We start from the raw sequence: 10,916 nt of genomic DNA, 5'->3' as shown, positions 1-10,916 counted from the left end.
CTAGTGCTGATCAAAGGCCAAAGGAACACAGATGTGGACATCGCAGGACTCGAGTGGAAGCTATGGTAGAACAATGTCCCAAAAAGACTGGAGAAGCAGGACCACAGCCTGCACTCTGGAACTATTACAATGGACAGAGACAGAGGGGACTAAGGAAGAGGAATGTGGCAAAGACCAAAGTGTGAACAAAAGAATTATAAATGCTGGTAGAGGTCAAGGAAAAAGGCTATTTACTAGCTACAGCATTTGACCATTAAGGTCTTGGTGACCATATTTTAGTAGAGGAAAAAAGCCAGAAGAGATTAAAAGTGAGAGGATGGCAACTAACTGGAAATCATTTGAAAGAGTAGTTACTACTCAGTCCCTAACCCTAATCTCAAAAAAAAAGCAAGTGAAAAAAATGGAAATGCACTTTAAGTTCCAATAAAAAAAAATAGCTTTTCCCCTAACCTAGCCTAAATAACAGAATATCCCGTAACAGGTGAAAACTTTTACATCATATATGGTTCTCTTGCTACTGCATCAAAAGCCAGATATAGAACTCAAAATGTTTGAACAGATGCTGATGTAAGGAAAGTAGAATTTATCATTTTCCTTAGAAAAGTCAAATAGCTCAGGTTGACATTTAATGGTAGCAGATAAACACAAATTATGCCATCTAAGGGACCTATCTATATGCTTTATAAACATAAGCTCTAGAACTTACAGCAGAAGCCACTCACTCCATCAGTGGGGATCGTGCTGAGGACAACTAGCCTTTCGTGATATTAGCAGTTGCCATGTTTAAAGGCAGATTTTGGAAAAGGGATTAAACCTGTAAATTCCCAAGATGCACGTTCAAAATCAAACCTGCCTCAAGTTCAGCTTCATAGTATGTGCTGTCTAGCAAGGGTGGCGACCAGGGGAAATCCCAAGTACCAGTTGGTGATTTACCAGACTTTCCTTAGTCTTACCTGGTTCAACATTTTATACTCATACCCACACCCCCAACTTGATCTTAAAATACATAGGTCACCATCACTTAAGATTCTTAGGGACTGGAGTACATTGGACTGAAGTACATCTTGTGCTTCTGTTCCTAACAGCTAGGTCAATGAAAACAATGGATACCCTTTCACATTTGACTAGCTTCAGACCATTTCTCCTGTCTCTAGGCTGGCAAATCAGTCATGATAAATGCCCACCCCAAGAAACCCTGGCTATCACCAATACTCTTCTGCCTTTGCTTAGAATGTTCCTATTCAACTGCCAACACTGAAGTTACTGGTTAGGAGAGTAGGCTTTCATTTAGAAACCCAAGAGGAAACAAAAGAACATGCTTCAGATTATTCTGCATTATCTTTTGTCCATCAACAGGGACCTTATTTTACTGCCCCTCCCTCAACCACCACCCCCACATAAAAACCAGAGATGAGAAACAAAAAAGCCAAGTTTATTCATTCATTTCTTGCACTTGAAGTACTCCTCGATGACATCCTTTGCCTGAGACTCTTTGCCATAGTCCTAAAAAAAAGTCATATGGGATTTTGTTTTACTAACATTTAGAAATTCCAGCAAGTCATCAGCACTAGTTAGTGAAGTTTTAAAATCAGCTCATGTCTCATGAAAATGGTTTCATTATTAAAATTTCTTATAGCCATTTTCAGGGACCTTAATGACGACTTCAATGTCATTAAGGCTCGTAACATGGCTTTACTATTGCCAGCTTTCTCTAAATTTCTGCAGAACACAGGTAAGCAGACTCATTGGCTGGCTTGAATTATGGCTTATTTCCCTTTTGTAAAAGGCAGAAAACTTGTTTAATCTGTCAAAAACCACATTTTTTCTCTAAGAAGCTCTTAATATTTTAGAGTCAATATACTGTTACCCAGCACAACCTTCATCCCAGAGATAAACACTGACTTACCTTAACCACCACACAACTGCAGCCAACCACTTTACGGGGTTTTCCCTCTCTGTCGATTTTACAGAGGCCTACCCACTCCCCCAGTTTCTTATTGTCGTCAACCTGTTGGGGGGGATTTTAAATATCAAATTAGTGGGCATTAATGCTACTGTACTGACAATAAATCAAACCCAAGGTACTGTAGTCAGATAGGGTGACATGGCAGTTTCCTCACAGCAATTCAGTAGAGGGAGCCAGTTGTCATCATGTACAGCACCAAGATCACCTATCCATATTGTTTTGTTCCATACCAACATCAAAATTAGTATTTAAATACTGCAAAAGTAAAATAGTTGCTTCTATAACTACATTTGGCATCAAGTTTATGTGATGTTTTGCATACCTGCAGAAGCAATAGGCCCAACACGACAAAACTTGCTGTAGCGTGACAAAAATCACCAGACAGCATTACTAACACGTTAGTAATGTCTAATTTTCATTGACCTAAAGTATCTCTTAATAGATAAATCAAATTTGATGGGTAACATACCTTAATTAGGTTGATTTGGTGTTCAGCACAAAGGGCCTCCACCAACTTGACATACATAGGCTCATCACAGTTGGATGCTAGCACACAAAGGTGGGCTTGGCGCCTGAAATGCAAAATCCAACAGTTAAAGCTGAAATTCAGGTTTACGTAAACTACAACTGCACTTTACAAGGAAATTGTCTTTGCACTGGCTACACTGGCAAAACAGAAGCAGCACACCCACTGGTGAAACAGCTTCAGTTTGATGAGCCTGTTACAGGTTACACATATTCAATTCATCTATAGAAACACTGACTGTTCAGTAACTACTAAAACTACAAAGTTTATGCAGGGGAACTAGTTTACTACTTTGTGGTGAAAACATAAACATACAAGTAGTCAATATGAAAAGATGCTCAATGTCACCAAGCACCAGAGAGATGCAAATTAAAACCATAATGAGATACCACTTCACACCTGTCAGAAAGGCTATCAATAAGCAAACAAGTGCTGGCAAGGATGTGGAGAAGAGAGCCCTGGTGCATTGTTGGAGGGAATGTAGACTGGTGTAGCCACTGTGGAAAGCAGTATGGAGTTCTGCATTAAAAATGGAACTACCTTATAACCCAGCAATTCCACTTCTGGGAATATATCTGAAGAAACCCAAAACACTAGTTTGAAAGAATATATGCACCCCTGTGTTTATTGCAGTTATTTATAATAGTTAAGATTTGGAAGCAGCCCAAGTGCCCATCAGTAGATGAATGGCGATAAAAGCTATGGTTCTTTTACACAATGGAACACTACACCATAAAAAAGGAAATTTTACCCTTTAAGACTGCATGGATAAACCTGGAGAGTATTATGCTAAGTGAAATAAGCCTGTCAAGGACAAACACCATATGATTTCACTTATATGTGGAATCTAATGAACTAAAATAAACAAAAATAGACAGGGACACAAGGAACAGACTGACAGGTGTCAGAGAGGGGGTTTGGTGAAAAAGGTTAAGGAATTAAGCCAAAAATAAATTAAAAACAACACTAAGCAACACAAGGGAAAGGGGGTGGGGAAAGGTCAAAGGGGGATAAATGGTGATAGAAGAAGACCTGACTTTGGGTGAACACACAATACAACATACAGATGATATAGTATTGTACACCTGAAACCTATGACTTTTTTTAAACTCATGACCCTAATAAATAAAAATAAAATTATAAACAAAATAAAGCATGCTATTTTGGAAACCAGTCTTAAGCAAAGACTGTTACATGTAACAAACCACCAAATCAGAGTTGTTACCTGTTGTTAATACTGTGCAGCACTGCCAAGATACAAACAGTGCAGGGGATTCACACCAAGACCTGAGGAAGTACTTCCAATTTCTAGTAAGTTTCCACTGGATTCAACTGGCCCATCTAAACCAAAGTTTATTGAACTGATTTAAATGTACCTGGCTTAGAAACACTTAAATTCTTCTCAAATAGTTAACACATGCAATGTGGCCAATGTAACCATACCAGAGACTAAACTGAATATATCTACAATTCCATATTCACGTTTCTGAACCATCTACTTCACTTACTAAAGTCATGTAGAAGCCCAGGTGCTTCTGCAACAGATTTGAAATCCCATTAAGTTAACTTGGTGTAATTTTGTAAACCACTAAAGAAAGGTTTCTGTCTGTCCTCCAGATAATGTGAAACTAGCACCACAACTACAGATTTGTCAGACTGTTACGTTTCACTCATAAAAGGAGTGAAGGGGTATCCGACAATTTAAGTCATCACTCAAAACTGTAGTTTTACTTTATGAAACAAGTGTTCATCCCCATTCCAAACAAAAACCCACCAACTTTAAGTGGGCTATGTAAATCTGAGTTCTGATACCTTTTCCTAGGTTTCCTGTAGAACGGATGCCATTCAGAACTTTTGTGCTAACACCGTGAACTTCACGCTTTCTTCCCTCGGCTGCAGTTTTGCTCCGGTTCCAACCCACAGTATTGAGATTGATACACGTACTTGTCTAAGGCTTTGGCAGCTTCGCGAATTCCGCGCGCTAGGCCATCGTGGATGAGGGCGGTCTTCAGCACCTCTTGTAAAGCAGTATTAACGTCCATTACACCTCCAGCAGCAATGCTAAAGTGGAACAAGTGAAAAACGATTATTGAGCTTCCTGCACACCACCTAACGCCTTGGACTCGGCAGTCATCGGTCAGGGACGCTTAAGGCTGACCCGCGCCCGCGCTGCCGGCCCGCGACCTGCGCCTTTCCGCACCACGATCCCGGCCCTGGGCTCACCCTTCCTCGGCCATGGCGGTGGGTTATGGGTAGAGCCGAATCTTGAGCACACTGAAATACAAAACAAAACAAAAAAAAGGACACCGGTTGACTAAAGGATTATGTTTAGGTCCTGGTACTCCTCGCCAAATCAAGCAAAAAAAGACATCTAACCGTGCACCACAATCACCACCCTCGCCTCGCTCAACTCACCCCAGGCCTCCGCCTCCGCGTAACTCCGCGGCGGCAGGGAAAGAGACAGTACGCGCCCGCATGACGGTATTTAAGGGCCTCCTAGGACCCCTGGGCGCATGTGCACTGCTTTCCTTGAAAGAGGTGTCTCTGGTGGTGCCGGGCCTCGAGAATTTCTGTTTCCGGATAGAAGCGCGGTGAGACAAGGATAGCGCTACCCTTTTAACTCTGCTCTGCCCAGCACTGGGACGCAAAACAGGCACCAACGCGGACAGCCTCCCATCGATCTTCCGCCGGGGGCGTGGCCTGCGGAGGCCCAGAGAGCACGGTCTACGGAGCGCGAGAAGGGCCAAGCGCGCATGTGCGCTGCTCTTCTACCACCTCCGAGTCCTAGGTTCCGCCACATGTGTGCTAACTCCTGGCACATACTGTAAATTCCCGTCGACCCGAGTAACCGGGCCTTCCTGAGCGGCCGCACTCTCTCCTCGCTTAAAAGTCCCTTTGGATATCCGCGGGCGTGTCATTCTGTGGGTGATCGCCAGCCCTGTGAGTGCGTGTTCATGAAGCGAAAGGCAACACGTTTTCGCCACTTCCAGCCTCATCGCAAGGTCCACGTTCCCGGCGAGGGTTAGGAAGGTGGAACCTGCAGCCGGGAGGTCGGTCCCGGTGTCTCTGGTAGTTGGCCCTACATGGAGTTCTTTTTCTTTTTTTAACGCTCAGTTGTCCCCTAGGTCCGTTATCCCGCGCAAATAGGGGTTCAGTAGGTGTACTTAAAACGGGTGGCAGACAGGGCTCGGGCCTGGAAGCGCAGGGAAAGGCCGCCGGGAGAAACCCCGCCCTCATCTCGCCGCCCCGGGCGGGCGGGCGCGGAGCCCCGGAGCCCCGAGCGCTCGCTTTCCTCCTGAGCAACAGCGTGGATTTTGCAAAGGTGGGCCGGTCCCCCACCCACACCTGACGAATTTAATCAGGACAGTCTTTTTTCTCCTTTTAACTTCCTCTCCTGACCATCGCCGGCCAGTCAGCAGTTGTTCAGCGTTTGATAGGCGCCGACACTGGTCACAGTGAACGGCGCGCAGTTAGTGTCAGACTGAGTGCCCTGAAGAAAACAAACAGGCAGCAGGGCAGGGGCGTGCGGTAGGGAGGGTTAACCGGCACAGAGACATACTGGAACCTTTTTGTTATTTTATGGTTCATTTTTAGCTTTGTAAATGCTTTCAAATTTTCCTTTTACGCAGTGTTCAATCTGCTGCTTTCCATTCGTAGCTCATCCTAAAACTGTGTCAACTTAATTAGTTGTTCAGTAATTAATTTATTTTAAAACGCTGCAGAGTTTATAAAAATGAGAAGATTTATTCCTCACACTCTCATGCTTGTGGTGGGGTTAAAATTTGAGTCAAATATGGGAATATCTAAAGGCCACAGGGGAGGCACAAAATGGCATGGGGGTTGGAGAGGGGGTGGTGTGGAAAGGTAAGAAAGAAAGAAGAGACAGGTGGCAGCATTTGAAATGGGCTCAAAAAAATAAAAACAAAAACCTGAAAGGATTCCAACAGGAGGGTGAGAGAAAAGGACAGGGTATTCCAAGTGGAGGAAAGACTAAGGGCAAAAGCATTGATGCCTCCTTGGCTTTTTTAAAAGTGATCTTAACACATTTGTATTTTTGAAAGAGAATGTGGTAGTGTGTCAACAAGTTTCCCATTATCTAAAGTTCATACAAGTTAATATGCTGAACATATTAGTAGACTTCTTCCCCTCCCCACCACCATCCCCCTAAAAAATGTTAGGGAGGAGGCAGAGAATTTGGTAAAGACTCAGGAAACAAATGGGGAAAGTAATCATTGGCAAACGACATATTTATATAGGGGAAAAATGAGTACCTTTCTGCCTGTGCTGTGGTTGGTTTCCGTCTTCTAGCAGCTCTTAATCTGTTCTGTAGACCGGAGTATCAAGGGCCTATGCCTCAACATTTCACCTTATAAATACCTTTACTATCAGTTTTAATCTCCCTTCTGAGAACTGGAGCTACCCTTCCCCCCTTCCCCCTCCCCCCTCCCCCTCCCTTCCTCCCCTCCCCCCTCTCTCCCTGGTCTCTCCCTCCTCCCTCCCTTCCTTCCTTCCTTCCTTCCATTATATAATGGGTTCTAATCCCAGAAAGGAAGTTAAAGGGAACACTGATGGTTCGAGGCTTCTTTAGTATAGATTCTCCTAGTTCATTTTTAAGGTCACTTCTCAATTTTAGATATAGCCAAAGGTAAAAGACTACTAAATAGAGGCTAATGGCTAGAGTCATTCTTATACCAGATTGTAATACTTACATAATGTGCACAAATGTGCATCTGAAATACATATGAAAAATAAATTCTAAAGTTTGTTTTAGGAACAATAAATAATAGTAAATAATTTTGTTTATCACTTTCTATGCACCAGTTAATGTGAATTATTGTCATATATTTTCTTCCTTGGTCATCTTTGAGACTCTATGTGGAAGTGTTGGATTAGCCCCCTTTAACAGGTAAAGAAACCAAGACTTAGGGTTGCCCAAAGTCTCATAGCCAGTAAATGTGAAAGCTGGTATTTGAGCTCAGTGGACTTCAAAGGCCATGGTTCTAACCCTTTAGGCATTTGGAAGATTGACCAAATGTGGGAGAGAGATCACCGAGAATTTGAGGAAATCTCTTTACATCTTAAGTTGGTTGATAATACAACTGGTTTTATCTTATTCTGCTAAAAAAAAAAAAAAAAAAAAAAAAAAGAAAGAAAAGTTGCATAGGTGGAGAAAGGGGATATTGCAGTGTTAGGCAGAAATAGAGGGAGCAGTTGAAATATGGATTTCTCATCTAAGTATAGATGTATTATTTTGCTGGGGCTGCCATAACAAAGGATCACAAATTGAGTGGATTAAACAACAGAGATTTATTGTGTCATGGTTCTGAAGGTAAGAAGCCTGTAATTAAGGCATCTACAGGGTTGCTCAAGAATGTTAAAAAAAATTCTCAGTGAGTGAATAGGAAAAATAGAAACTATAAAAGAGGATCAAATAGAAATTTGAGAAATAAGATGTAAAATATGAGAAATAAAAATTCACTGAAGGGCCTAGCAGCAGATTAGAGATAACAAAAGAAAGAGTACACTTTAAGCTAGATAAATCTGAAGTGATCCAACTTGAAGCAGAGAGAAAAGAAACAATTGAAAAAATAAGTAGAGCTGCAATGATCTCTGGGACAAAATTTAAAGGTCTAACATATATGTAATTAAATATATAGTTCTAACATAATTGCAATTGGAATGTCAAAAGGAGAAAAAAATGATATAGAAAAAATATTTGAAGAAATAATATCCAAAAGCTTCCAAAATTTGATGAAACACATACATTTAGAGATTCAAGAAGCTCGCTGAACGCCAAGAAGTATAAATACAAACCCACACACATACTAAGGCACATCATAAGTGCACTACTGAAAATCAAAGATAAAGGGAAAATTCCAAAAGCAGCCCAAAAAACAAAACAAAAACAAGAGGCACATAATATACAGGAGAAGAATAATAAAAATTATACTGATTTCTCTTGAGATATGATAGGGGCCAAAAGATAGTAAAACCGTGTCTTGAAAGGGCCCATATTTCTATATTTATTAAAAAGAGTGCTCAGGAATGAAGACAAAATAAAGACATTCAGAGATAAACAAAAACTAACAGAATTCATCACCAGAAGATTTACACTTGACGGAATCTTACATAAAATTATTAATATTGAAGAGAAATGGTACCAAATAGAAAATTCAGATGTTCTGGGAAGAATGAAGAACACTGGAAACAAGGTTACTTACCTTTGAAGCAATTATAACATTTCATTATGGACTTTATATCACTTGTAGATATACCAGCATGTAAAAACTAAAGCGTAAGTGATTGGGAGGAAGTACTGGGTAAGTGGACCCATGCATTTGCAAGGTTCTCATGTTTTACATGAAGTACTACAATACTAACTCTATGATAAATTCATTTTCTGCTTAAATTAGCAAAAGTTGCTTCTTAGCAACGGGAACCCCTGATTGATGCAAATACTAGGATGAAAAATAAAGAAGTGTGAAGGAACAGAGAGTGACTGAGGCTTTATTTGGGATAAAGAGGAAAGGATGCACTTCTCTGAGGAAGTGGCATTTCAACAGAGACCATTTTATTCTATTTTAGTTTGTTTAAAAAAAAAAAAAAAAGGCGTTCCTTATGTGTATCTATGTCTAGATGAGCATAGGAAAATGTGAATAGATAATCATGGCTGGATGGTGATAGCTCTCAAAGATATGTTCACATCCCAATCCCTGGAGCTTGCAAATGTCACCTTATTGGGAAAAAGGATCCGTGCAAATGTGGTTAAGTTAGAGACCTTGAGGTGAGGACATCGTTTTGGATTTGGGCTCAGTAAAGTTAATATTGAACTTCTGGCCTATAGGACTGTATTGTTTTAAGCTACCAAATTTGTGGTAAATTGTTACAGCGGCCACAGAAAACTAACACAATAATATATTCAACTGTAACCCTCATCATCTGGAGGGAGGAAGGGAGGTAGAGATTAGAAATGGGGAGAAAGATAGGAATATGAATATATATGTCACGATATCCTTTATGTAAGTTAAAAGTAGATGGACACAAAACAAGAATATAAATTTCATGAAAATATATACAAACAAAAAGATTTGTATTAAACATACAAGAATGATTCCTAATAGCAAGGGAAATGGGCATGGAGATAGGGGGAAATAGATGGCAACAGAAATGAAAAATTTAGTTGAAAATTTGGATGATAAAGTTGGGCAAACTTCCTATAGGATGGAGCAAAAAGATGAAAAGTAGGAAAAAAAAAGAGTAATCAATAAGAGGACCAGTCTAGGTGACCCAATATCTGCATTAAAAGCAGTCCAGAACAAGAGAACAAAAAAAGGGAATGTAAACATCAAAGAAATAATTCAATGAAATTCTCCTGTATGGTTTGATGTTAGATTGGAGAGAGAAGGTAGAGTAAAGTGAAACTGGAGAACTTTACAGGGTTAGATCATTAAGATTCTGGAAGGTCACTTTAAGGAATCTTTACTAGAGCTAACCCTTCTGTTTAGAATGGCTGTAAAGGCTCATTTGACCTGCCCAGGAATTTTTACATCATCTTCAAGACCCAAGGTAACATCACTGCCTCAGGAAGCCATGCTGGACTCATTTAGCTAAAGTAAGCAGTTCTTCCAATGTATTTCATGGAATTTATTGCATTAGGATAAATTATTAATTGGGGTCTGCTTTATCTCCTAGAAGGAGGTATGCTATTTGAGGGTAGAAGCCACTTGGAGCTCATTCATCTTTAAAGCCATAGTGGTGGTAACTCAATAGTCTTTTGTTTTATCTTGGAACAGTAAGTAAGGTGAAGATAAAGTGATACCTTTCTTTTTGTGCCAGTAAGTTGAGGGTGAGTGTAAGGTAACAGTCATCACATTCAAGTGCCAAGCACTCCACACTCCTTATCACCAGTGCGCACAGCCACCCTACAAGATAAGCATTATAATCCCAACCGAACACGTGGAAAAACTGACCTTGCCACCCAAAGTCACAAATAGTAAGTGCCCTGCATTGAAACGCAGGCATTTGCTTCCGGAGATCTTATCCCCAGCCACTCCACCCCGCTTCCTCAACGTTCATTATCATTTTTGCGATTATTTTCCACTCCCAGTAGTTCACATCAGTTCATTCATTTCCAGTCTGGCTTCCCTGATTACAACACTACATCATTTACCCACTGTGAAAAATAACCCACTCTTAAAAGGAGTCGGTATGAGCCTAGTTTTCTAATTCACATTTGTGTCTTTCAGTTGAGGTACACATAAGCATCCTTTCTTACTTTCAGTGGGAATACATTTTACTGATTTTAAAGTAGGGGGGTTAACTATGGGATATAGACTCGTCCTTCCTATTTTTATTTTTATTTTTCCTTACGCAGAATGAGAGAGCACAACCTCTCCCAGGTGGTGGCGCATGATAATAGCCTGT

At 40.7% G+C, this 10,916-nt stretch overlaps 1 protein-coding gene and 3 non-coding genes across 4 annotated transcripts; all 4 read right to left on the bottom strand.

The window, feature by feature from the left end:
- Nucleotides 1–1,411: 1,411 nt before the first annotated feature.
- On the bottom strand, nt 1,412–4,959 carry RPS12 (ribosomal protein S12). Its single transcript, XM_016204962.1, has 6 exons — nt 4,908–4,959; nt 4,716–4,766; nt 4,437–4,553; nt 2,436–2,538; nt 1,907–2,008; nt 1,412–1,503 (listed from the first exon to the last, which is right to left on the bottom strand). The coding sequence occupies exons 2-6, from the start codon at nt 4,727–4,729 to the stop codon at nt 1,441–1,443; spliced, it is 399 nt and encodes a 132-aa protein (XP_016060448.1). The 5' UTR covers nt 4,730–4,766; nt 4,908–4,959; the 3' UTR covers nt 1,412–1,440.
- On the bottom strand, nt 1,629–1,756 carry LOC148093132 (small nucleolar RNA SNORA33). Its single transcript, XR_015714609.1, has one exon. It is a non-coding gene; the product is annotated as a small nucleolar RNA SNORA33 (small nucleolar RNA).
- On the bottom strand, nt 2,084–2,160 carry LOC148093131 (small nucleolar RNA SNORD100). Its single transcript, XR_015714612.1, has one exon. It is a non-coding gene; the product is annotated as a small nucleolar RNA SNORD100 (small nucleolar RNA).
- Nucleotides 4,139–4,211, bottom strand: LOC148093130 (small nucleolar RNA SNORD101). The gene has a single exon (XR_015714594.1). It is a non-coding gene; the product is annotated as a small nucleolar RNA SNORD101 (small nucleolar RNA).
- Nucleotides 4,960–10,916: the final 5,957 nt, after the last annotated feature.

Source organism: Miniopterus natalensis, chromosome 5, assembly GCF_054644295.1.
Source record: "Miniopterus natalensis isolate mMinNat1 chromosome 5, mMinNat1.hap1, whole genome shotgun sequence".
Taxonomy (NCBI): domain Eukaryota; kingdom Metazoa; phylum Chordata; class Mammalia; order Chiroptera; family Miniopteridae; genus Miniopterus; species Miniopterus natalensis.
Note: the sequence above shows the minus strand (reverse complement) of the source record. Positions and strands in the feature narration are given on the sequence as shown.